The following is a 27,685-nucleotide window of genomic DNA, read 5'->3' on the forward strand; positions in this document are numbered from 1 at the left end:
AATCTTCTAGAAGAGAAAGTGGGAATTACCCTTGAACAAATTGGCACAGGAGACGGCTTCCTGAACATTATGCCAGGAGCACAGACATTGAGGTCTGCAATTAATAAATGGGACCTCCTGAAACTGAGAAGCTTCTGTATGGCAAAGGAAACAGTCAGTAGGACAAAATGACCACCCACAGAATGGGAAAAGATCTTCACCGATCCCACATCTGACAGAAGACTGATTTCCAAAATATATAAGGAGCTCAAGAAGCTAGCCACCAAAACACCAAACAATGAAATTAAAAAGTGGGGTGCAGAACTAAATAGAGAATTCTCAACAAAGGAATCTGAAATGGCTGAATGACACTTAAGAAAGTGCTCAAAATCATTGACCATCAGAGAAATGGAACTCTCAAAACAACTCTGAGATACCACCTCACACCTGTCAGAATGGCTAAAATCAAAAATACCAATGACAATCTATGCTGGAGAGGATCTGGAGAAAAAGGAACACTCCTCCATTGCTGGTGGGAGTGCGATCTTGTAAGACCACTCTGGAAATCAGCATGGCAGTTGCTCAGAAAAATGGGAATCAATCTACCTCAAGATCCAGCCATTCCTCTCTTGGGTATATACCCAAATAGTGCATGTTCATACAACAAGGACATATGTTCAACCATGTTCATAACAGCATTGTTTGTAATAGCCAGAACCTGGAAGCAACCTAGATGTTCCTCAACTGAAGAATGAATTGAGAAAATGTGGTACATTTATACAATGGAGTACTACTCAGCAGAAAAAAGCAATGGAATCTTGAAATTCACAGGTAAATGGATGGAACTAGAAGAAACCATCCTGAGTGAGGTAACCCAGTCACAAAAAGACAAACATGGTATGTACTCACTGATATATGAATTTTAGACATAGAGCAAAGGATTACCAGCCTATAATCATCTTCACCAAAGAAACATGAAGGACTCTAAGGGATTGATGGTCCCCAGAAATGGAAGGGGCATGAACTCCTGAACTAATTGGGAGCAAGAGGGGAGGGGGGAGTGAGCTGCTACAATAAGAGCAAGAGAAGAGGAGTAGAGGAGAGGAAATGGAGGGGCAGAAATATTGGGAAGGGGAAGAATAGAGGAGAGAGAGCAGGATGAGAGATACCATAACAGAGGGAGCCACTATAGGTCTGAGAAGAGATCTGGTACCAGGGAGATCTCCAGAGACCTACAAGGATGACACGATCTGACAATCCAGGCAAAGGTGGAGAGACCTTCCACCTAAAAGACCTTCCCCTAAAATGAGATTGATGACTTCTCTTTATGCCATCCTAGAGCCCTCATCCAGTGGCTGATGGAAGCAGAGACAGATATCCACAGATATACACTGAGCTGAAATCGGGAATTTAGTTGAAGAGAGGGAGGAATGAAGAGTGAAGGGGTCTGTACCAGATTGGAGAAACCCACAGGAACAATTGGCCTGAACAAGGGAGAGCACATCAACCCCAGATGCTGTCGGGGAGGCCAGTACAAGACTGATCCAGACCCCTTAACATGGATGTCAATAAGGAGGCCTCTGCACTCCAGGAAGCCTCTGGTGGTGGATTAGTATTTTTCCCGGTGCAAGAAGGGACCATGAGAGCCCATCCCACAGGTGGGATGAACGGTTATACTCTGGCTCTGGCCACATGGGGAACGGCCCAGGACCAGCACAGGAAGATTTGGTGGACTTTGCAGAGCCCCCATTGAGGACCCTATCCTGCCTGGGGAGTGGTAGGTGGATGGGGTGGGGGTGGCTGGGGGTGGGGGAGGAGGGATGGGGGTGAGGGGAGGGAGCGGGAGAAGGGACTTACATGTGAAAAAAAAACCAAGTTATAAACTTGAACTTGAATATCCAGAGAATTAATAAATATAATTACTTAAATTAAAAAATTTATGTAATAACACAACCTTACAAGTGTCTCTATCCCCCAGTCTCTAATAAAATGGCAAACATGCTAGGATACAGAATTTTCTATTTTAAAGGACTCTAGTTGGATATGTTAATTCAGTTCTGTAATCTTTGCATATGGTGATTGCAATAAGAGGATTGAGTCTTAGGCCAACTTGAGCTTAGAGCAATCTGGCCTCAAAAACGCAACCACAATGTCAACAACAACAACAACAAAAATTCCTAAAACAGGAAGACAGAATTCATAATCTCCATTATTCACCAGTTAGTAAAATACTAACCACTACAGTAGTGTGTCTGCATGTGTGTGCGTGTGTGTGTTTGTGTGTGTAGTAATAGGTGCATATGTATGCGCCCAGTGGCTGAACAAGTTTCCTCACATGCCCTCCACTTTGTTAATTGAGAGCAGGTTTCTTACTTAAGTGGATGATTTTATATTTTTTTATTATGGGAGCACATCAAGCTTATATCTAGAGCTTATGTCATAAAGAACCAACAAGAACAATTCAAAATGTTGTTCAAAACCTTCAAAAATAAATTCTGTCTGTTTGTTAAGAAATGGGCCATCTGTAGGGCTTCTGGCAAAGGAACCAGTATTTATCCCTAGTGAATGAATGGACTTTGGGAGCCTGTTCCCCATGGAGTGATACTCTCTCAGCCTAGGTACACAAGGGAGGGCCTAGTTCCTGCCCCAAATGATGGGAGAGATTTTGATGATCCCTCATGGAAGGCCTCGCCCACCCTGTGGAGTGGATGGGGTGTGGGATGGGTGGGTTAATGGGTGGCATGAGGGAATGGAAGGGAGAGGAAACTGGGATTAATATGTAAAATAAGATTGTTTCTAAATTAAATAAAATTTTATATAAAAAGGAAGAAAACATCAACTTCTGGTTGAAACTAGATTGTAATAGAAGAATCAATAGTAAAGAACATAAAAGTGATTAGGATCAAAAATATTTTAAGAAGCTCAAGTATAAAAGAAAGGTAATAGTGCTATGTTTGCAAGACGTAGAAAATCGAAGCTGGAATTGAACTAGAAGCATCCTCTCTGATGTTTGGCTTTCACAGCACAAAAAGGTGTTTCATGGTCTGCTGAGAGAGAATGGTCATCAACTATCTTACTTACTGAGGATCCTGAATCCTATATACAAAACTGTCAAGCAGCATGTGCCCACTGGTGCAATAGTTGAATGACTGTTTTCAGGCTAACCAACCACTTTATGATTGACTTTGAGGCCTTCTCCACAGGAGCAAACTTGTTTCTTGCATTAAAGACTGGTCAAAAGCCTATGGCTGAAGAGTACATGGTCCTGAGGAGAAGATGCTGTTGTTGTTTTGCTAAATTTACATGTTACGTCCATCAAATTGTTTTCTAAATATTTATGTTTGTGCTCGTGGATTAGCACTTATGTCCACTTTGGCCAAAGGGACTTCTTTTTGCAGTGAAAAGTGGTTCCTATGGAGGTTTATAATTCATCAAGGTGCTGAAAATAAGTGAGTGTTGAGTGCTCAGCCATGAACATGGTATCTATCTATATGATTTCTTGCATGGTTTATACAACATCTCAGAAGAGAGTGCCAGAAAGAATGTAGGAGATGGAGAAAAGGTGAAATATAGAACATTGTCTTCTGTCCAGGACCTGCCTTGTATCTGGAGCTCCTATTAACTATGATAAACTACACAAGATTGGACATGTCAACTTTCCACCTAGAATGGGGAGAAGCTCACAAGACCCCATCTTATCTTGAATGTGTGTGTGTGTGTGTGTGTGTGTGTGTGTGTGTGTGTGTGTGTGTGTATGCACAGTCACACACACATATACAGTTATATATACCTATATATACAGTTAGTGGTTGTTAGCAGTGAGGGGTTCAAGTGGCCACATCATTGCCCTCTGAATCTATGAGCAGTTAATTGCTGAAAGAAATATAGAGGTATTTCTTAAATGGTATAACCACTAGTACATTGCTCATACTCTGACAAATAACCCCTTACTCATATTTCTGTGAGAAATCCTAATTAAACTAATTGGATAACCAAAAAGAAATTTCTTTTAAGACATAAAAGTAGACAGGGGGATAGTTTGAAAGAGGAAGGAGAATAGCAGGAGTGGAAGGGATGCAAAGTAGGATGGAATGAGATGCAATCAAAGACTGGAGAGATGGTTCAGCAGTTAGGAGATACAATCAAAATCCATTATATACATATATGAATTTTTGACAATGAAGCTTATTATTACATACAATTAGTGTGTTCTAAGAATAATCTTTTTGAAAAAGAATGGTTATAGGTTAAGAACACAATTCAGTAACTAAACAATTACTTAGTGAAAAGTGTAAGACTAAGCTTGATCTCCGTCAACACACACACACACACAGAGAGAGAGAGAGAGAGAGAGAGAGAGAGAGAGAGAGAGAGAGAGAAGGGCAAAGGGATATAGAGGAAAATGAGCCATGAAGAAAAAGTTAACTGTGAGCTCAATCAAATTGTAAACCCAAGAAATAGAAGTGGATTATGGAATGAGCTTGCATCAGTATATTTTAAGCTCTCTTAGACATAAAAGGAAGTAACATGAAGTGACTACATCAAGAAAGGAAGAAATAATGGTTACAGACTTCAAGAGTTCATCTAAAGATTGGAATTTGAAGTAGTTATTTGAATCATTTTATTTAACTCCGTGGAACAGAAATTAGTATACATTTTAAGCAGAAGAAAGGTATTGTAGAAAGCAACTGAGTGTGAGTTTTAAAACATATCATTATGAACCATGCAATGAGTAAAAACCACAGACACAGAGTGCTGAGAGCCCCGTTAAAATGAGAAGTCATGAGCAAGTAGGAACACCTGTCTGTGCACTTGCAGGACATCATCTGGAAGCATTGCCAGCCCCTAGTTCAAGAACCTGAGACAGAGAACAGGAAGTCCTGGAGTTACAGAAGTGCGTTGGTGACTTTGGTGCCAGCAAGATGTCAATTTGGAGGATGAAAAACTAACTCAGTGAAGAAGTGACATATTTTGATTTGAATATACTTTTTTTTCTTTTCAGGGTGGGAGTAGAGTAAGAATTGAGACAGAGGCTTGCTATATAGCACAAGCTGGTCTTGAACTTGTGATTTTACTGCCTCCATTTCCAAATTGGTGGGGTCATAGGCCTGTGTTACTATGCCCAGCTGGAACTGGGCACAATTCTTAAAGATATGTTAAGTTTATCTCAATCCGAGAACTGAAATGCAAAGTGAAAACTGGATATGCCTTGCACTATTTGGTCTTCCCATTGACTAGTATAATATTTCCCTTAAAATGGTACCTTGCATACTTTATTAAATTAAAATATATGCAAACCATTTTCTCTGCCTGTCTGAAGTACCAAAAAAAAAAAAAAAACAAAAAACAAAAAACAATGCGTATTTTCTCAAACATGGGAATTTTCAAAGGATAGATCTTAATTTTTTCTCTCAAGATAAATGCTTTCTGAGGACAGGAGAATATGGAAATATCCAGAAGTCTTATGCCCCATCTACACAGGACAACAGGATGACAAGCAAAAAAAAAAGTCTCCCATCAAATTAAAGATGATTACTTTTAATAGCATGTAGCAACACACCAACCATTTGAAGTTACTCTTCTTGAAGACCTGAAGGCTTGTGTGTATAGTGGCCAGTTTCTAATCCCAGTTTCACTAATGCAGTTAAGAACTCTTTACCAGGGCCTGGAGAGATGGCCTTCGGGTTAAGAGCTTGCTACTCTTCAGAGGACCTAGGTTCAGTCTCTACCACCCACATATTGCAGCTCTCAACCATCTCTAACTCCAGCCTAGGGGTTCTGATGCCCATTCTGGAGTCCACTAACAATATACACAGATGATATACAGAAATACATGCACACTAGGTTCAACACCCACACACATTAAAATAACTCAAAATAATTTTTGAAGAACCTTTTACTACATTCAGTTATCTAGGATAACCCATTCTTTCTTATTCAAAAGAAATTGATTAAGAAATATTGGGTGAATAAAAGGATAAAATTTCCCAATCTTGTTTGTGTTCATGATTATTCTTTCCAAGGTCGGGGGATAAAAGTCAACGACTTTGCAGAGTTCCTCCTAGGGATAATATGTAAATACATCTTAAATATAAATGCATATTACCAGGGATAATATCCAAGGTCATTTGGATTTATACTGACTGGAGGCAGAGAGCTATGTGTGAGATGGCCTACTTGAAGTTAGAAAGGGAGGTTATGTACTGACTTCTTCAGTCCCCTCATCCACAGAGGTTCTAATGTCTTGTTCAGTTTTTCAGATAAGTCTCTGTAGAGATGCTCACTCACATTGGGTTTGTTGGCAATTCTCTTCTCTCTTTCCCTCTTGAGGGTAATGGGGAAAGGCAGAATTTGTGATAAAGCTTAAGAATTCCTTTGCTGTTCTTTAGCTGTGGCTTTTTTGTCCTGTCATCTGACCTTTCACAATGCTGTGAATTTGAACTTCATGCTTGGGGTGCTGGGATAGGTCCAGGAAGTATGAAAACCCCGTGGAGATGCAGAAGCTCTTCTGAACTGAGTAGGCCCTGTCCAGGGCAAGGGAAGCTTTTTTTATGTCTAGCAGCTATCTAGATGGAAAAATGATCTTATGTTACACTTCAAAAGAGAAGAAACACAGAAACCCTTCCCCTCCTCTGTGGTTTATGGATATTGTAAATGAATAGAAGTTTTTAGATTTTTTTCCCAGCATTAAAATATTTTCCAAGTTTCAAATACTGAGACTTTTTTAATCTTGAAAAGATTTTTTTAATTTTCTGTACTCTATACTATACTTCATAATTACTTAGATGTTTTGAGCTGAGTTCCTTGTCCCCACTGAAACACCTTGGCAACCCTTTCACGAATCTCTCTGGTCTTCACTCCATATACTACAGGATTAAGAGCTGGTGGGAAAAGCAGATAGACATTAGCCAAAAGAATATGAATGTGGAGTGGGACATGGTGGCCAAAGCGGTGTGTAAAAAAAGAGAAGAGGGCTGGTGTGTAAGAGATGAGAATGACGCAGACATGGGAGCCACAGGTACCTAGGGCCTTGGACCGTGCTTCTTGCGATGAGAGGCGAAGAACAGCTTGTGCGATGAGGGCATAGGAGAGACCAATGCAGAATAAATCAACCCCAATGACCAGCAGTGCGGCTGTCAGCCCATACACACGGTTGGGCCTGGTGTCTCCACAGGCCAGCTTCACCACGGCCATATGCTCACAGTATGTATGTGGGATCACATGACTTTGGCAGAAGCTCAGACGCCCAATGAGGAAGGGACATGGAAGCATGAGCAGGGAGCCTCTCATCATAGCCACCACCCCAATGCGAGCAATGATGGTGTCAGTGAGGATGGTAGAATAGCGGAGTGGGTGGCAGATGGCAACATAACGATCAAAGGCCATGGCCAACAACACTGTGGACTCCATCATGCAAAAGGCATGAATGAAAAACATCTGTGCCAGGCAGGCGGAGGCAGAGATATGTCCAGCTCCACACCAGAGAATAGCCAGTAGCTTGGGTACCGTGGAGAAGGAGGCAGCCAAATCAATGGTCGAGAGCATGCACAGAAAAAGATACACGGGTTTGTGCAAGGCTGGCTCCGTGGCAACAACAACCAAGATGGTTATATTGCCCACAATTGTGGCTGTGCCAAGACAACACACTGGAAGTGAGAGCCACATATGGAATTTCTCTAGACCTGGGATGCCCAGGAGAAAGAAGATGGAAGGATCCAGGTCTGTGTGATTGGGAGACTCCATGGTCTAGCCTATAGTACCTCTGGTCAGAAATCCCCATACCATATCATATTGCCTGGAAAGACAGCGTAGGATGAGTATATGAATAAGATCACAATAACTTTCACTAGCAATAGAATATTTAGGACACTATTATTCTTATGAAAGCCATAATCATATTATTTATTTCCTGAGGTTAGGGAATTTTAAGTAATAATATTTGCAGAAATATTCACATAGTGCGTAATATATGAGTGTGTAACAAAATAAGTAACTGTGAGAAAGTGTTCAAGTCAGTACTTAAATGAACTATGATTTCAGTCTGCTTAATGTTTCTTGTCTTCGAAGAAAGGAACACAACCTTTATTCTGGGAATGTAGCTAAATACTCACACAATATAGGAAAATATTTGTTTGTGGCCATCAGTCCTGAAAACACAGGTTAAAACAGTTTCTTATTTGAGATCTGGTTCTTAGTAATTAGTTTTCAAGTTGCACCTACAGTAGTTTCCACTCTTCATTAATCCATGAATATTTTTGCATAAATACATATATATACATATGTTGGCATTTATATTTTGTATATACTCAATCACATTTACATTGCCCATTTAATTTTAATAATTCCCAACAAAATGTAAGTGAACAAAAGGCTGTGTAACTGTCCCTATGTTAGTTTATGCTAAATAGTCAAAGATTCTGCCCATTTTGACTGATTTTCTTGATGTCTATATGTAACTCAAAGTTACTATAAATGTTCACAGAAATTTAAACACTTAGTTCCTCCATTTTCATCATAAATTTCAAAAACAAGTTTCAACTCCCCCTTATATAGCGAAGTTAACTTTCTTTCAACCTTCATGTATTTCTGAAAGGAAAATTTCACCTTCATCACTCTTTCATAACTCCTCTATTGTTTATCTATAGTACATGGTCATCTCTAAAAGACAAAATTGCATCAAATCCTAGTTCATCCTGACTCTTCCATAACGTCAAGGAGAGTTTTTCTAGGATTTGTACCTAGACAGTAACAACTCATCTCTGTGAAAATCATTTTTTCTGAAAGTTTTCAAAATAAGGGCCAGAGGCTCACAGCCTGGAAGTCTAACTGTACGTATTCAATCACTGTGTGCAGTACTGTATATAACTGGCCCTGCTCTAGATGCTGGAGATGATATAGAAATCTTTACAAAAGGACCAAGATGTGTGGGTGTTTGAAGACAACTCAATAGGAGGGAATCGATTTTTTTTTGCCACAACTCTCTCTCACTCAGTAGACATGTTAAAAGGGATACATAAACTTTCCTGATCTTTAATGGACCAACTAGCTACAAATCCCTACCACACAGGTACAATATAAAGAGATATAGAAAAACTAAACTAGGCCAAGATCAGCTTTCAATAGTTTTTAACTGTCTTTCTCAGACATGAGGATTACCAAAAGAAATGAAGCTAATTATTGATCAATTTCAATAAAGCACATGACTCAAAAGGAGAGAGAGATAATTGTGGCTTAATAGAAGAGAGCTTGAAAATGGTTGTAAATATGCTGGTATATGAGGTTTTTGCCTTGCAGACAAGTGAGCAAAGATCTTTGTGTCCAATCCCTTTGAGCCAGGAACTCATCTTCTCTAAGGAGAAGCACATCAAGATGTTTTGGGACTTGATCAGATATATGGCCTTTATTGATGTGATTTGCATTTTCTAGACATCTACTTGGTTAAAGTTAAGTAAGAGTATATAGCATATCCCATGCAATACATATGTGCTAGAGTCCACTGGGAATAAATCTTCGTGCTTACCTCTCATTAGTAGCATTTGTATTTTTCATTGGATCCCTATAATTTCCTGAACCATAACCAGAAATAGCAATGCATTGCAAGATGACGAGAATTTAGATAAAAACACTTACTAAACTCTGTAGCCCATTTAAATTTCGTAACAAATGCTGTTTACTATACTCAATCTGTGCTATTATGAAGCCAGCATTCACAAACATGTATCTTTTACAGATTTTCCTGTATGTTCTTTAGCATGTGATTAGGCTATTGGAAATCAGATTTCCTGACTGCTTGGACAAACTGAAGGCACTCAGCTGTAGTACATGTGAACCAGATTTCCTTCCTGGGATAATGTGGGTCTCTGTTTAGCACAGATGGTCTACCTAGAGTCAGACTGCAAAAGCCCAGAGGTCCTGCTTACTAATATTTACCCCAACTGAGTCTATACCACACAACACACATTCTTGATTTTCAGATTTCTCTCAAAGGTACTCACCCACATCCAGTATGTGTAACCTGGTCATTCTTAGTATTTCTTTCCTTCTCAGTAGATTTTTGGTCCTATACTTTAGGATTTGATTTCCTGTAGAAGCTGCGGGAAGTACAGATAACCACATATCATTTAACTAGGTGACCTAACATAACTGAGTATTACTTACAGGTCCTTTTCTTTTTAGAGAACTCCAAACTTTCCCCTTGCTAGGCCTTCATAGGGTCATATTCTCATCCTCTGTTCAGTTCCACCAGCCTCATTCCACCTACCTCCCGAGTCTGCAGTTTCACACACCACCTGCACAAAACACTTTGTGGAACTGCTAAACTTTTGTCATCATTCTCACTTTCCCAGTAGTCACTATTCCAAGTCTTACTATGCCATTATAGCCAATGCCTTAATGTTAAGCTATAAAAGTTCTAACAATTTAATTGGGAGCTGAGAATCAATGTGTGTGTGTGTGTGTGTGTGTGTGTGTGTGTGTGTGTGTGTGTGTGTGTGTGTTAAGGGGAAAACAAAAGATCACGAATCACCAAAGTTAGACTGATTTCAACTACCCAGTTTCTTACTGTTCACCTCTGCAACATCTACACCACACAAATTTCCCTTAAGAATTAGTTTGTTTTCTATTTAGTAATTTCCAAACTGTTAAAATGAATAAATTTCTTAATCTGTCTTCACAGTGCCTCCCATTTATAGGTTTGGTTAGCATGCAGCTTCCTTCTTCCTTCATTGTCCTGGGCCCCATTGTGCTAGTTTCATGAACTCAGACTAATGGCAAACTGGAACTCCTCAAGGAAGCTGCTAATTAAAACTTCAAATCAGACTATACAAAGATGATTTTTCAAGAAATCCCTCATTTCCTCTGCTATGAAACAAACTTCTCACGACCAGTTGTGTGGACAGATCTCTCTCAAAGAGTAAAGAATCCCTTCTTCTAGAGCGTCTTCCCACCCAGACTCACAGAACTCCAGAAGAACATTAAGGAGAAGATGCTGCATCCTAGAAGAGGCTCACAAAATCAAAGAGCCTTTCTGTGTCCACACAGCCTCAGCCATCAGAATGAAGAGCTCAGAGGCTGTTATACCAAAGAAAGGGACCCAGGGGAGTTTGGTAGATTGCACTGCTTAAAACTTACTACCATCTAGGGAATTTCTGTGTTTCCTTAAAATTAAGCACCACATTTTCCATCCGAGTTGACCAGGTCAGAATGTATAGACAAAGCAGGGAAGAAAACATTGTAGTTTATTCCTTAGGCAATTTTACATCTCTTTGTTTTGGTTTGCTTTTTAATTTCCCACATTTCAGTACCTATTTACCAAACAGCATCTGACATTTTAGAGCTACTGAGGCTATCAGTGATCATGTGATTGTAATCTCTCTCCATTTCTAATGCAGCTCCATTTCCCTCAGGATACTAAGATGTATTTACCCAACTGTTTGTTCTGTGGTTAAACCCTGTCCCATTCTGCTATGGCTTGCATTTTCTATTTATAGTGTCCCCAAACTGGCCTCTACTGCTCAGCATTGTTTGCCTTGTGAGATGCCTCTCCTTTGTTTTCTTCTTTATATCACCTATGAAAGCTATAGCAAGATGATGATAGAACTCAACAAAAGGCAATTATACTCATTTGTAAAACCTAGGTGATGTGACTTGTTAGTGGTGTTTCACCACATGGAATTATCTTAGAAAATGAGAAAGATGGGGAAGGCTTATACATTAAACATCACAAAACTTGTATCTCTACATACATTCTTCTGGGAACCTATGCATATACCTATAGCATCACTGCTCATCTCAGCAAAATGTTTTGTCTAAGAGATCTTTTGCTTTAAGCCTCTAACCCAGTTTTCCACAGGACTCAATCACTCCTGCCACCAGCTCTCCCCCACATAAAGAACACATTTAAAAGAATCTTATCATGAATATAATTTACTACACTGTACATCCCAAACCCCCTTCAGAACACAAACGAGAATCTTAATATCCTCATCCCAGAGAAACGGCTCCTGAAAACCCTAGGTCCTGGCATTTTGTAGAGAAGTTCCCTAGATTGAGGAATTAGAGATCTTTCCATGAAGTACTGCAGGTGGTCTCTCTTCGCCTGTCCAAATACTCCTCTTGCTATTTACCCTTCCAAAACTAACTCAGCCATCATGAGCTTTCCCCACAGCTGCAGTTAGGTCCGAGTTCTGGTCAACTGCATATGCTTGACCACAGTTTCTGAGAGACTCTCTAAGCCAGTGGAATACTATTTCTACTGCACTTCCATCCTACATGTGGCTTTTGTTAAACTCAAATTGCTAGACTATACCTTAGCAGTTACTGATTCTGTAAAATTTTACAGTGTAAATAACAAGCAGGACCTCCAAATTTCCCCTTTTAAGAAGGTTCCAATTAATTTTGATGCTTCAAGTGCTGGGCCTGTAACTAACAGATACTCTAAGACAATGAAAAATTAAGACACCAACAACTGACTGGGTGTTCCTCCACCCCTGCTAGTTAATCTCACTCTGGGTGTGTTTGAGAGGGCAGAGTAACAATCAGTTTTAGTGAGATATCTTAAAAATCTAGAGCAGAATAGGTATGAGGAACTTTCATTTCCCTGGACATTGCCCCCAAATTCTATATCTAACTAAAGCTAAGTGGTTTAATCCATTGCATTGCTAATAATTAAACAATGCAACAATAAGAACAAAAGAGAGAAGAAACGGCATGATTTAGGTGGTTGGTTGGCTGGGTGAGCAAAGATCTCACCACGTTGATCTGGAATTCCCTATATAGCAAAGTGGGAGGCATTGAACTCTTGATTGTTTAGCCTCAACTTCTCAAGTGCTAATATTACAAACCCTGTTCAGAAATAGACTTTGAAACTCTTTTGCTCATCCTCCACAAGCAAGTCAACTCAGTAAGTTCTGGGAAAAGTCGTGGATAGCACATTCCAAAGAGGAAATTGCTGTGGGATATTCAGCAGGAATATTCATTGCTGCTTGGACATGGCTTTAAGTCAATAAGAAGTCTTTATTAACCGGCTGGCAACTACACTGGGTGCTCAGGATCCCAGTGCTGCCCTGAGCCTTTCTCAGGATGAGCTTTTAAGCACAAAAAACATGCTCAGGATTGACATACTTCAGTCAATAAGAACAGTTAGCCAAAACAGAACTACAGAAGCCAAAAGGCAAGGTTAGTACATTTAGAGACTTTCCCAGAACTATTCACATTGAAGGATTAGGCCTTCCTTTTAGTTTTGGCAGGTGACAATGTCTATGTGCTGAGTTTCATAGCATGAATGGTACTTGCATCGTGGATTCAAGTGTCTGTCTCGTGTGTATGTGTTTTTTTTTTTTTGGAGGGCTCCTATAGAGATCAGAGGAGGCCATCAAATTCAGTGGAAGTGTAGCTGCAGATTGCTGTGAACCTCTTGAAGTGGTGCTGGGAAGCCTATCATGTCCTCTGCAGTTCAGGTAGTGCTTTTATTTATTAAAAAAGTCTTTTTTCAGATGATATATTTTGATTTTGATTTTGATTTCCCTCCCCCAACTCCTTCCAGATCCTTTTCATCTCTCCATGCACCCAACTCCATACCTTTCTTTCTCTCTCTGTTTAGAAAGCAAAACAGGAAAACAACAAAACTACCCAAAGAATAATTTTTAAAACACACAGAGAGAAAAAGAGACATCTCTCCAGCCCAGAGATTTTAATTTTTAATTAATTTATTATTTTTATGTGTACGTGTTTTGCCTACAGGTATATATGTAAGTACCTCATGCATGCAGCTCCAGTTGAGACCAGAAGATGGCACCAGATGTCCTAAAAAGAGAGTTTCAGGCAGTTGCGGTTCTGGAATTCAGACAAAGGTCTTCTTGGCGAGCAGGAAGCAGACACACCCCAATTATCATTGAAAATAGATATTTTCTCATCTAATATATCCTGATTATAGTTTTGCCTCTATTTAATCCTCGAAGCCCCCACCTCCACCTCTTCTCTTCCCGCTAGATCCATTCTCTTTCTGTCTCTCATTAAGGAAGAACAGGCTTCTAAGAGAAAAACAGCCAAACATGACAAAATAAAAAATGAAACAAAAACCATTACACCAAAGTTGGAGAAGACAAACCAACAGGAGGAAAAGAGCCCCAAGAGAAAGCACAAGAATCAGAAACCCAGTCATTCACACACTCAGGAGTCCCATAAAAACACTAAACCAAAACCATAATATATACACAGAGGACCTGGTGCAGATCCATGCAGGTGCTGTGCATGGTGCTTCAGTCTCTGAGTTCATGTGAGCTTTGCTCAGCTGATTTAGAGAGCTTTGTTATCATGGTGTCCTCCATCCCCTCCTTAGGGTTCCCTGCGCTCTGAGGGGGGAATTCTATGGAGACATCCTATTTAGAGCTATGTGTTCCCAGGTCTCTCTCTTTCTCTCTCTCTCTCTCTCTTTCTCTCTCCCCCTCTCTCTGTCTCTCTGTCTCTCTCTCTGTCTCTGTCTCTCTCTCTCTCTCTCTCTCTCTCTGTGTGTGTGTGTGTGTGTGTGTGTGTGTGTGTGTGTGTGTGTGTGTGTGTGTGTGATGTCTGGCTGTAATTCTGCTGCAGAAGGAAGCTTCTCTGATGATGGTTGAATATGGCACTGATCTATATGTAGAGAAAAATATCATTAGGAATCATTTTATCACTACTTTTTTAAGAAAAGTAGTATTTGGTTTTACCCTTGGTCTCTAGGCTATCTAATTTCAGGTTCTTAGTAACCCAAGCAGTGTTGGGTATGGGTTATCTCATGGAGTAAGCCTTAAATCAAATCAGGTTGATTAGTTACTCCCACAAGCTTTGTGCCACCATTGCCCTAGAATATCTTTCAAGAAGGACAGCATTGCAGACAATGGCTTAGTGGTTGGCTTGGTGTTTATGTTTTATTTTGGTAGCCTACAGAATGCCCGTCCACACCAAAGACACTAGATTGTAGGGGGTGCCAGTTCTATATAGGCACCAGCTCAACGTCTCCATGTTCAATGAGTTGTATGCATATTGTCTTCAGCAATGAGGTCTTGCTGTCAGTTAGGAGAAAACTACCTGTTGCCTTGACAACAGCCTGGGTTATTTGGAGATTTCCATAGGACCCCTTTGGCCAAAAGCTCAATTGGGTGTAACCCAGTCCTGGTAGCTTCATTTGGTGACAAGAGATGGCCATGTGAGATTCTGTCTCACCCATTATTTGAAGACTTCATTAGGATTGCTTTCACATATTTTAGGAAATTTCCACTATACTAGGTTTCCATATCTCCCCTCAAATGCCCCTTAGTTCTAGCTGTCTCTCCCCAGTAATGGGCTTTTGATCAGGTTAGAGTAGGTATGGCATGAAATTCCTCTTATAAGTGGGGTCTCATATCCGATCAGAAAATGGTTGGTTATCCCCGTAGATAGTGCCACTCATGCACCATTGGGTGCATCTTGGCAGGCAAGTTGGTACTCTAGCATATGAGGTCCAGCCCTGGGGGAGACCATGGATGTCTTTCCTCCCCCAGGAATCTGAAAAACAATGTTGCTAAAGCTTTATTTTCATGTGCCAAAAAGTTAGAAAATGTGAATTAAAAGAAATAAATGAATTGTATAGGACTGGAGAGATGGCTTAGAGGTTAAAAGAGCACTGGCTGCTCTTCCAGAAGACATGGGCTCAGTTGCCAGCACCCACATGGTAGTTAACATCTGTCTATAACTCCAATTCCAGGGAATCTGACATCCTTACACAGACATACATGGAGGCAAAACAACACTAATGCTCATAAAATAGGAATAAATAATTTAAAATGTCTTTTAAAGGAAAAAAACTGCCTTATGACCACTAAGATTTATTCCTGTAAGTAAAAATATCTAACTCAGCATTTAGGCTAAAACTAAAGTAAATACAAAGCACTTTGTGTTCATGGTTTCATTATGATATTATTGCATAATGAAATGTCTGAAACTCAATAGCTCACATCCCCAGCTGGGCCCACTCTGCACTTTTAGATACTAGAACAGTAAGATGATAAAGTTGTGTTGCTTTCTGTTATAGAGAAATATCAACCTGGAACAACTAGTAATTTGTTTCAGTCCTAGATAGATAGATAGGTTGACTCTAGTCTAGGCTTAGTTAGACAACTCTGTAGATGAGGAACATTGTCAGAAGGTGTCCTCAAGATTTGACTGGTTTCATATTAGCTCCAAATATGTTCATTCAGGCCTGAAGAGGCAAATCATGGAGCTAGCTCTTCTTGGACTAGAAGCTTAACCTCACAAACCAATTAAAGTGTGTCTTTTGTCATTTTGACATAGATTCCGACGCTCAAAGCAAGTCACTGTCACCCAGGTCATAATCCACATGAACATGCTTGCTTGTCTATTAACATGGAATTTCTAAAAACCAAAAAAAGAATATGACATATGGAGGAGATACATTAAGGGAGCATTTCAGAGACAGAGTATAGAATAGATATGATCAAAATACTTTGTAAATATGTATGAAATTTTCAATTAATAAATGATTTTAAGCCATGGTGTTTCTGTATGAATCTACCTAAAAATTAATTACTATTTCTTCCTTCATTTGTGTAGAAAATTGCCAAAAATGGTTAAAATGCTGATAGGATGTAACTTATTTTACTTACATTATCCACAACATGCACCTTTGTCTATGTTTGGTATCCATCTTCTTCCCTATAATTCTATTCTTTCTATGCCTAAGCATTGCACATAGACATGTGTCTGCTGTATATATTATATGTGTTGTCATATATATACATGTTATATGTATATTATATGGATTATACATGCAACTCTTCTTTTTAATATATTTTTCCAATGCTATATTACCATTATGATAGTGTGTATTCATGACTATTAAGTGATTATGCATGCAATTCCATTATTTGGAATACAGAAATGCTATATTTTAGCAAGACATGGAGCAACCCATTGCCCAGTAATAAAATACACAGTAATGTGAAAGAGCAAAATTTTCTCAAACCAATTTAGATTTCCAGAAAGGATTCTAACCAACTCCCTACCATCTGAAAATGAAGAACAACACTATTTAGCAAAAATCAAAAGAGGGAGAAAGTTGAATTGAAAAATCTGAATTATTAAATGAGCCTTTATTTTCATAGAGTGAAGTCATCATTGAAAAGCTGTTCCTATCTTCAGAAAAGTGAGAAGCAATAAATAGATCTTACCATTACCTGGAAGCCGGGAATGATCAAGATGGTTCCCTTTCGGGGCTGGAGAGATGGCTCAGAGGTTAAGAGCACCGACTGCTCTTCCAGAGATCCTGAGTTCAATTCCCAGCAACGACATGGTGGCTCACAACCATCCGTTATGAGATCTGGTGCCCTCTTCTGGTGTGCAGATATATATGGAAGCAGAATGTTGTATACATAATAAATAAATAAAATCTTAAAAAAAAAAAGAAGAAGAAGAAGATGGTTCTCTTTCCTCTGGGGACTTTTCATGACATGCTGGACTTCTAATAAAAGATCCAGTGGGATTCCTTAATGGGCTATTGTGTGACTCCCTCTTTCCTTGGTCTCGGAAGACCCATCACTATGCTCAGAGTCCTCTGAAGATGAAATAATAGACTGCAACACTTCCCTTAGATGGTGAGAGAGCCTTGGCCCCCAGCAACAAGGAAACTTTTATGTCACCTTACAGAAAGAAATACAGGGAGAGGGTGTTTTTCCTTTCCAACTCAATAGAAAATGAAAACTGCATTCATGTTATGACCCTCTAATAGGAATACGCTGCTTGTCAGGAGCAAGGTGGTTGGTAAGAAGGTAATAGGACATTTCCAGCCAGGTAAGTTAATTTAAAAAATTTTTTAAAAAACATATATTTCTTTTGATCAGCTTGCTTCTTCTAAATGTCTCCCAATAGCTCTCATTGATACTGTTAACTGGCACTTATTCCCTAGTCACTCAGAAACTTTTACCTCAAACACTTGAAAGCACTGTCTCCCTTCTGAAAAATGAGAAAGTTTACAGCAGATTTAAAAGGTGAGGAAGCAAAAATCAAAGAATCTGGGGATTCTTTTAATGGTGAAGAAATGTGACATCAGATACAGCCAATACTTTAGAAACTCAGCCTCATGGTGAGTACTTAATAAGCATGAGTTAAATGGAAAGAACTTCTAAAAGAGAGGAAACTTGAACTAATTGATGCTTAAGAAAAATATAAATATAGGAAATGCCATGGTGTGGGTTAAAACAGAGGAGGCTATGAGTTTGTCAGTAAGGGAATTTAGAAAACATGCTGTCAATAAAAAATAAACTATGAACCTGCTTCTAAGACTCCATGTTGTTGGCAGCAAGATCACAATTCATTTCTAACTATTTCCTAAACACATCTAAATTTTCTGATATTGTGTGTTTCCTCACATACTCCCATCCAGAATGCTCTCTGCTCCCCTAAGAGCCTGACAAATTTTACTTCTTTGCAGTTTTCTTTGTCCCTGACAAGAAAGTTCTCCTTCACATGCCACAAACTCTTGTCTGTCTTGGTTATAATATTTACTTAACTTTGTACCAAGAAACACAATGTCTTGGGTTGGTCATTCTCAACATGGCAGCGCAGGGAATAATACTGGACCTTTGGATGCAGTTATCTAGGTCTAGGTATGAGAACTGTTACACCTCTTAGTATTTATAATGCATGGCAGTGCTGTGACTCACTATGATTCCATGAAGTATAAGTGCTTTTAGAAACAAAGTTTGTTTTAAAAGTTTGAGTTTGATTTTCTTGAGAGAGAAAGAACATGAAGTTGGTTGGGTTGAGAGTCGGGGATCTTGGGGGTGTTGGGGATAGAAAAGAATATGATTAAAATATATTGTGTGAGAAGTTTTCAGAAAAAAATAAGGACCTAAGATCAGCAACAAGAACATTATATCTTGTTTGGTATCATTCACAGAGATACTTAAAGAAGCAATGGAATTTTCATAAATCTATATACAATAATACATGAATGACATTTTGTGAGGATAGAATAGTAATAAAAAGCACCGTAAATCTATCAAAGTTTATCATGCTGAAGGATGATCAAAATGATTAAGAATGCAGTGAGCTTGGGGGAAAGTGGCAGAAACTGAGACTAACAAGATGAGCTGAGCCCAGATGCTACATTAGGCATCCTGAGTGATAACCATTCATGATGAGTGCAATTAAGATAACTTCTAACAAGCATAATCATGACCATTGGTTAGTTGCTCTCAGGAGCTGTGGAGCAGATCAGGTGAATGTGACCACGGTTGCGTTGTTTCTCTATGAGACTATGAAGGGATGGAAACAAAGCACAAGAAAGTGCCCATTGTCATGTTTGGTAACTGGCTGAGGTGATAAAATGTGATATGCAAAGATATAAAATTTGCTAGGAAAATAAACTAAGAAACCTAAGGAAGCTGATTTTAGAAAATAAGAAATTCGAAAGTCGTATGACTATGCTATAGATTATTTTCAATATTATCAGTGGCTAAGCAAGTTGAAGAGAAGATCCCTGGAAGTCAGGAGTCCAAAAATTAAATGACCAAAATCTTTATTTCATTGATGATATGAATTAACCTCAGGTAAAATTATGATAGAAGGATTGATAAAGGGAGAGAAAAGCGGCTTTTCTATACAAATAGCAGAAAATAAACGTGAAGAGGAAAGATGAGTGAACAAAGACTGAAAACAGAATGATCTGATGACTGGTGAGTTCAGTGGGGCCTGGCTTTGGGAAGCAAAAAGAAGCAAATATCTGGGCAGCATAATGGAGAAGATCTCATACATACTCCACTATTACAACCTGTAGTCCATGGGCAATGAAATGCACAAAGCGTCCTTCATCTGACTGTGCATAGTCAGTCTATGGCCTGAGCACATTAATTACCCAGAAGAAATTTAAAGTAAAACAAAATAATATGGTCTATAACATTTCTCTTTTTTAATGTTACCTTCCATTTCTACATCCATACTATTATTCCCATTCTGTGTTTGTCCTTTTAGCTCCATAATCAATAAAAAATAGTCAATGTCATGTTGATTATTTTTATGCTGAATGCTTAGCCCAAACCTACTCCAAATACTCTGACTAGAGATCATTTTTAAAGATTGAAAAATCTGGCAATTTAAAGTCTATGTATTTTTTTATTTCAACAAAGATATCAATTTTATGTTGTTAAAATAATAAGTGTAAGAGGCAAGGGGTGATGCTGCCAAAGTACTTTAGTTGTTAAAAGTCAATTTGAGTCAGATAACGATATGAAAAGCAAAGAGGTCTTTGATAATTTTATAAAAGCAACAATAAAAGGAAAAGTAAAATAATTATGAAGAAACTCAGGTTCTGCAATGTGAATCAAAAGACATTGTATATATGGATTTTTGAAAGACAAAGACAATGCAGAAAATGTTTACAGTAAGCTACTTAAATGTTTATGTTTCTACCTCACACGGGATGTGATAAAGATCCTGACAGATGTACAGTTTGTTTAAATGGCAGTGTCCCCACATTCACAGATTCACAAAGTCTTGTCAGAAAGTCACAAAACTACCCCATGTTTCAACAGTTGGCTTCTAATATAACAAAGGAGCTCAAACAGCATGACCAGATGAATCCTCCATGCCATCTTGTATTGTGCAGGATCTATAGATTATCCTCAGCAACCCTCTGGAATGTTCTTGCCTACAACAGAATGAACTGTTTTCAATGTCTGCTTATCAGGCAGTCAAGGAGCCTTCTAAGTGCATTCTATGCCATGCTTTCCTTAACATGTTTGAAATAATGATGATAGTATTATTTGTTCTGCCTAGAATTTTCCTGGTTTTGATCCTCTCTTCCCTCTCTTACTACATACATATTACCTTCTTATTAGAAATCCAAGGGAAGTTCAGATGCATTCTTTATGCAAACAAAGTGATGCTACTCCTTGTAGGAATCATCAATCTTCCTCTTGGTCGCATCAGCTCAGAAATTTTCTGAATATCACTTCCCACCATAATACTAAATTTCTCAAAAAAAATAGATGCATGAGCAGAGATTATAGGCTCACACTGAATGTCTTGTTTTTGAAAAAAATAGATGGAATGAGAAAAGTGGAAGATAGAAAACAATAGGTAATATAGAGGTTGTTATTTTCTTTTTTAAGAAAAGGCCACCGAAGTATAAGAAACTTATTTGAATATAATGACTTCTTTCCTTTTTTTTAGTTATTCTACAAAGTAATGGATTTCATATTTACATTTTCATATACCATGTTTTATGTTTATTCACCCACAACCACCCTTTCTTATCCCCCCCATTTCTGGTCCTTCCCAAATAGTCCCCCTTGTGCTTTCACATCATGCATCCATCACCCCCAAAGCTGTCATTAGTGAAATGTAGTCTTGATTTGATTACTATGTAGATTGTTCAAAGATCTCTGGAAAGACAATACCTGCAGATCTATGATGGAAACTGAGGAATGAGTGAGTATTTATGGGGACCCAGTGGGCTAATTTGAAGTAAATATTCATGATTAAATATTTTAAAAGTCTACATTCTACATATTAAGGACAGTTATAGTGAAAAAGAGAGTGATACCTCAAGGAATTATCCAGAAAGTGCATATGTGCACAGTTCAATACATGAGGGGAGGCAGGTGCTTCATAGTAGCCCCATATAGACCCTTCTCTTCCATTTTTTTATCCACCAATCAGAGGCCCCAGGGAGAGAGAGGATGTAACCACAAGAGACATCTCTGAAAGAAGGATAGCATGTAAAACTAAAAGATCTCAAATAACAGTTCCGCTGGCAGTTCAGCCTTCCTGGAACAAGGAGTAAAGACGTGTACCCATGCCTCCCCCTTTCACTCTATATATACAAACCATACAAATGAAAATATGGTGAGATTCTATCAGGTTGTCTCAACCTTCTTTCAAGTATAAAAATGTTTCTCCTATTATCATTTATAATTTCAGAAACTTTTAAGTTTTATTTATTTGTGTGTGTGTGTGTGTGTGTGTGTGTGTGTGTGTGTGTGTGTAACAACTTTGTGGAGTCATTTCTCTCTTTCCACCATTATATGGGCTCCTAGAATCTAAAAAAGGTCATCAAGTTTGCAAGGCAAGCATTTTACCTGCTAAGTCATCTTGCTGTCTTGGGGCTTTTTTAAAAAAGCATAGGACTGGTGAGCTGATAAAGGTTAAAATAAAGACCTATACATCCTTTGTATTGAAATCCAAGCTCCATAAAAATTGCTTATGCAAACAACAAAAGGTCTTAGAGATGGGACTGAAAATAGGCTGTGGATTTCATGACTTTAAGAAGGCATTATGACATTTTCCTCAGGCTCCCAAATCAACAAACTATTGGAACCAAAACAGTAAATGCAACATACACCCATGTCTCATTGGCAGGTATTTCAACTTTCTTAACCAATTACTACTGGTTTCTGCCATGTTAATCTTCAACCACTCCAGTTCCATGACTTTCACTCTGATGGGCGTGCCTGGCTTAGAGTCACAACACTTGTGGCTTTCTGTTCCATTTTTCTCCCTGCTCTTGGCCATCCTCATTGGCAATGGTGCTATCCTCTTCCTGGTTATCACAGAGCCTACACTTCACACACCAATGTACCTTCTTCTGGCCCTGCTGATGGTGGCTGACCTCGCCTCTACTCTAGCTCTTGTGCCAAAGGTCCTGTGTCTCTTTTGGTTTGATGATCGAGACATAGGTGTGCATGCCTGTTTCACACAGATGTTTTTCATCCACGGAGCTTCAGTGGTACGATCCGCCCTACTTGTTACAATGGCCTTTGACCGCTTTGTGGCTGTGTGTGAGCCATTACGCTACAACACAATTCTGAGCCATTCTCTAGTTGGACGCCTAGGACTGGTGGCGCTTGCCAAGGGTGTGATCCTTATCCTGCCCATGCCTCTTCTACTTCAAAGGCTGACTTTCTGTCACACAATCATTCCTCACACATACTGTGACCACATGGCTGTGGTAAAAATGGCCTGTAGTAACACCAGACCCAATCGAATTTATGGACTCTTTGTGATCTTGCTTGTAGTGGGACTTGATCTGCTTCTAATTGGCTTCTCATATGCCCTCATCCTGCAGGCTGTGGTACACCTCAACTCTCGAGATGCTATCTTTAAAGCTCTCAACACCTGCTCAGCTCACCTCTTTGTCATCCTTATCACTTATGTACCTGCTCTGTTTTCATCTATCACCCATCGAATTGGCCACAACATTCCATCTCATGCTCACATTATTCTTGCCAATCTCTACCTTCTTGTACCTTCAGTGTTCAACCCAATTATCTATGGTATAAAAATGAAAGAGATACGAGACAAGGTGGCAAAATGCTTGTGCCGATGAGCTTCAGAGGATTTTGAATCCGAGTAATAATCCATCAACTAAATGAATGATGAAGATATCTGACAAGACCTTTGACAATCATCCAAGGCCCAGTAATATCTCCAGATAAGCTGTGCAAAGTGTGGAAAGAATACACCACAAAGAACTTGTCTTCCTCCAATTTTTCTATGTGTTAATTCTCAAATTCTGTTTATTTCTAATTTCTATCTTCTTGTAAAAGGATCCTGGTGTGCCTTTCATTATATTCCACTTTATGACAGCTGCTTAGGGGCTGAAAAGTAGCTATTAAGTTCATTGTGACTTTTTAATGTGATAGTGATGTGGAATTTTCCCAAGACAAATCAGATTATTATGATAAAATGTGTACGTATATGACATATACAGTCCAGATTTGTAGACTATAGAAATACATAATTTGAATTTTCTCATTTCAAAGTATGATGGGCCTAGATCCATAATTCAAAATACTCCTGTGAGAGGGAACTCTACCCTAAGAAAAATGCATGTGAAGCAGAAACTATTTGGTCCTGTAATGGCATTAACCTCACATGAATCCACAAATAGTGGCTTATTTCATGACAAAGGTCAGCTTACATTATTGTGATGAAGTATTGTTCTCTTGCTGTATTTCAAAACATTGTAAGAATAAAATTTTTGGTAATGTTTCAGTGTAAACAAGGTGCACAAAATGCAAGTATGAAATGAAAGGACAACTTTTAGTCATCATGTTAGTATAAAATTAAACAGATGTGCTCATTGAGCTTAAATACAGTAGAAAATGTTTTATATTTCTGAATTCTAATTTCAGTAAATAGTGCTTGAAATTTTTAAATGGGCAATTATGAGTGAGACATTTGTAGTCTTTATCTCTAGATATCACCTTTAGCCTACCCATATTTATTCTTAGAATAGGACAGTCTATAAATTCTAATAGCAATTTCAACTCTTTTAGGTTAGAGCAAAGAAGACTTTCTGTATGAAGACCCTTCCCCTGGATTTCACTTGGTCCTGCCTAGACTAGGAAGATGCCTAAAACAAAACATATATGCATTTTCCATATAAGGTGTTAGAGAAATCACTGATCAATCTGTTAAAACAAAACCCAGTTCATTCGTAACATAAACATGTTTTTATGGACTATTTGAGGGGGATGTTGTTGTCATGGGAGGAAACTGTAGCATTATCATGGGTCTATGGTGGCTTCTTCAAGGTTTGTTTGCTGTTGAAGTTTCAAGCATTCAGAGAGGAATTGCACCTAATGCTAACTTTCAGCCACCATAATGATCAGCATGGCAGAGTACATACTAAGAAAATTCATGATTGATTCATGATTCATTGTCCTCCAAGTATAATCTCATTTATGAAGTATCATAGGATGCCATTATACTATAGGAACAAAATTCTGAGCAAGTGAGTTAATATACTTGGTAATAAGAAACTCTAAGAAAAGTTCAGGGCAACAGCTAAAGTTGGAATATTTCTCCATTAATGGAAAGCCTAATTTTCTATGTTTCTACTTTCCACTGATTCCAGTAGAAGTACCATATGTTAGAGTAGTTCTCTTAGTTACCATAGGCATTTTATATATAGTATTTCAGTTATAAATGAAACTGTATAATAATACCCTTTGCATATTAACTTTAAAAGGCTTGGCTTCTTTGTATACCTTCTATCACAGTCATACAGGCAGTGAACAGTTAAACCTGCACTCAGATAATGATTGATCTGACAGTTATTCCTGTTTGTAGAGTACAAGGACTGAAAAGTCATGAAGCAAGACTAAGTGGAATATGTAATTTTTAAAAAAGCCCTCAATCTCAAGAAACATGGCAACAATTATGTGACTACCTCATGTCCAACAACAAAATTTAATTAAAACTCTGCCTTGGTTGAAGCATAAACAGTTGCAAAGTATTTGGAGAAATAAATACCTTCCTTTTTCTATTATACTTACCCTGTATTTTGAAAGCCTTGAAATGCCTCCATCCCATTTCTACTCTTCTGAAATTGATCACATACTCAGGCAATTTATTGTACCCAGTGGGTCTGCTGAAGTTCAATCACCATGTAGCATGATAAACTCCTGGCCTTATAACTTCATAGTTCTGATGTATAAACTGGCAGGTCTGACAAAATCCAGATCATTATAGAGAATTCTGGAAGGATGGCTATCTATCATCACTGAAAAAAATATCTCAACTGGGCAGGGTGTGGTTACATGGGGTAGTTACTCAAAAGCCAAGGGCTGGGCAAGAGCATGGCATAGGAAATTAGGATCTGAAGTTTCCATAGCTACTTTTCTTAAAATGTAGAAAAAAACATATTTTCCAGTGTTCATGTTATATAACATCTTGTATATTTTTTGTTCTAAGCACTTTAATAAGATAATAAAGAATGGCTGAAATATTTTACCTAAAATAAAGCAACATCTAACACCCAACTTTTTTTCATGAAGCATTTGAGAAGTGGGAATCTGATGATAACCTGGTAGGTGCTTATGGGTCAGGCTTTTTTATAAGGTTTAGTATTGATGTCAAATGAAGCAAAAGTCTTAAGACTTGAGTAGAGCTGAAAGATCCAGTTCTAAAAACAAATCCCAGTATCAATGCTGACTGGAGACCCAGTTTTTGTCACAGACAACTTTCCATTCGGCCACTGTGCAACCCATGATAAGGTCTCTGGTTTCCCCAAGAGCAAATGGACTAAAAGAAAGATGACCTAGAATCAGAAATGATACAGCACCATCTCTGACACATTCTGGTCTCTATACAGACTAGCCCTGACACAGTGTGCTTCAAGATTGAAAGGGAGCTTGGCTTCTGGGAAGAGTTAGATCAGCCTGGTGGCTGCTTACTGCATCTCTGTGTTCAAGTGTTTTATCCTGTCAAAGGAGAATGTAGCAGGTAGCATACCTTCACCCTAAATCCCCAGAATTCCTCACTGGGACAATTTCTCTGGGACTTACCATTAGTAAGATGGGAGGAAAGGGATTAAAGCTGTTGGAGAATGTAATGGGGGGAAAGAAAGAGAAGTATCACATATTTTATCTCATGTTCAGAATCTATGTTTAGATTTAGTGTACATATGGCATGAAAGAAAATAGAATCTATCTGGGTTGAGCAGTTAAGGGAGATGGCGGAATGAGTAAAAGAACATGCAAAAATATCATAATGAAACTTACTGTTTTGTACACACTAACTGAAATAGTTAAAATATTTTTTCAAATGCAAAATAAAATAATTGGAATCAGTCCATGTGTTCATGTGTTTATTAATGTAAGCTTAGCTAAAGGCTGTAGGTACACATAGGAATACATAGCAAATGTGACTGCAGGTGCAAGACCTGCACAAGCTACCTAGATTTTGATGATTTTTTACACCAGTTCTGAAATGCTAACACATGTTATAACAGCTCCAATTATCATCTGAGGGGTGTGTAGGTTCAACATATGTTATAGTAAAAAGTTTATGTTGTGTTTGATTTTTTTATTGATCAGTCAAAAACTACTACATTAAAAAAAAAAGTAAACTGGGAATGGTGGCACACACCTTTAATCCCAGAATTTAGGAGGCAGAGATAACTAGATCTCTGTGAGTTCATGGCCAGTCTGATCTACAAAGAGAGTTTTAAGACAACCAGGGCTACACATGGAGAAATCCTGTCTCAAAATAAATAAATAAATAAATAAATAAATAAATAAATAGGAAAAATGTGTATGCTCTTTTCTCCCATAATCCTATCTCCACATATTTATTCTTCAATAATACTGATTTGTGCAAACAGTGAACGAACGATCTGTATAACAGAATCCTCACGTGGTTCTACTAAGCAACAAAACCCTACAAATAAATACCTATCAATAGGTGACTGTTTAACCTATGTTCATAGACATACAACACAATTCTCTAGAGCAATGGTTCTCAATATGTGGGTCGTGACTCCATTGGCAAACCTCCATCTCCAAAAATATTTACATTACGATTTGTATCCATAGCAAAATTACAGTTATGAAGTAACAACAAAAATAATTTTATGGTTGGGGGTCACTACGTCATGAGGAACTGTACTAAAATATTGCATCATTAGGAAGGTTGAGAACTACTACTCTATAACTTCAAAATAACTGATTAGATTAAAAACTAATAATAACTAATGATAACTACCTAATATATCTGTGCTAGTATGGAATAATCGCAAAGAGATGTAATCAAACAAACAAGACAAACTTATTGTACTCCCTATAGCAGGAGGTCCTGCAGAGCTTTGCTGCTGCTTTGATTCTGGTGTTTTATGTTAGCACCTGGCTTTGATCTGCCTTTTGTGACTGCTACCCTTTGTGTCCACTACCTTCTG

General features: G+C 38.4%; 2 protein-coding genes across 2 annotated transcripts; one reads left to right on the top strand and one right to left on the bottom strand.

The window, feature by feature from the left end:
- Positions 1–6,756: 6,756 nt before the first annotated feature.
- Positions 6,757–7,722, bottom strand: LOC100773267 (putative olfactory receptor 52P1). Its single transcript, XM_027408048.1, has one exon. It carries the CDS (start codon positions 7,720–7,722, stop codon positions 6,757–6,759), a length of 966 nt encoding a protein of 321 aa, XP_027263849.1.
- A 14,683-nt stretch (positions 7,723–22,405) lies between these two features.
- On the top strand, positions 22,406–23,332 carry LOC100772975 (putative olfactory receptor 52P1). Its single transcript, XM_027408047.1, has one exon. It carries the CDS (start codon positions 22,406–22,408, stop codon positions 23,330–23,332), a length of 927 nt encoding a protein of 308 aa, XP_027263848.1.
- The last annotated feature ends 4,353 nt before the right edge of the window (positions 23,333–27,685 follow it).

This window comes from Cricetulus griseus, chromosome 3 (genome assembly GCF_003668045.3).
Source record: "Cricetulus griseus strain 17A/GY chromosome 3, alternate assembly CriGri-PICRH-1.0, whole genome shotgun sequence".
Taxonomy (NCBI): Eukaryota; Metazoa; Chordata; class Mammalia; order Rodentia; family Cricetidae; genus Cricetulus; species Cricetulus griseus.

Bases quoted from the DNA above. Each gene is read 5' to 3' on its own strand.
- LOC100773267 (XM_027408048.1), bottom strand. From the start codon at position 7,722: ATGGAGTCTCCCAATCACACAGACCTGGATCCTTCCATCTTCTTTCTC.
- LOC100772975 (XM_027408047.1), top strand. From the start codon at position 22,406: ATGTTAATCTTCAACCACTCCAGTTCCATGACTTTCACTCTGATGGGC.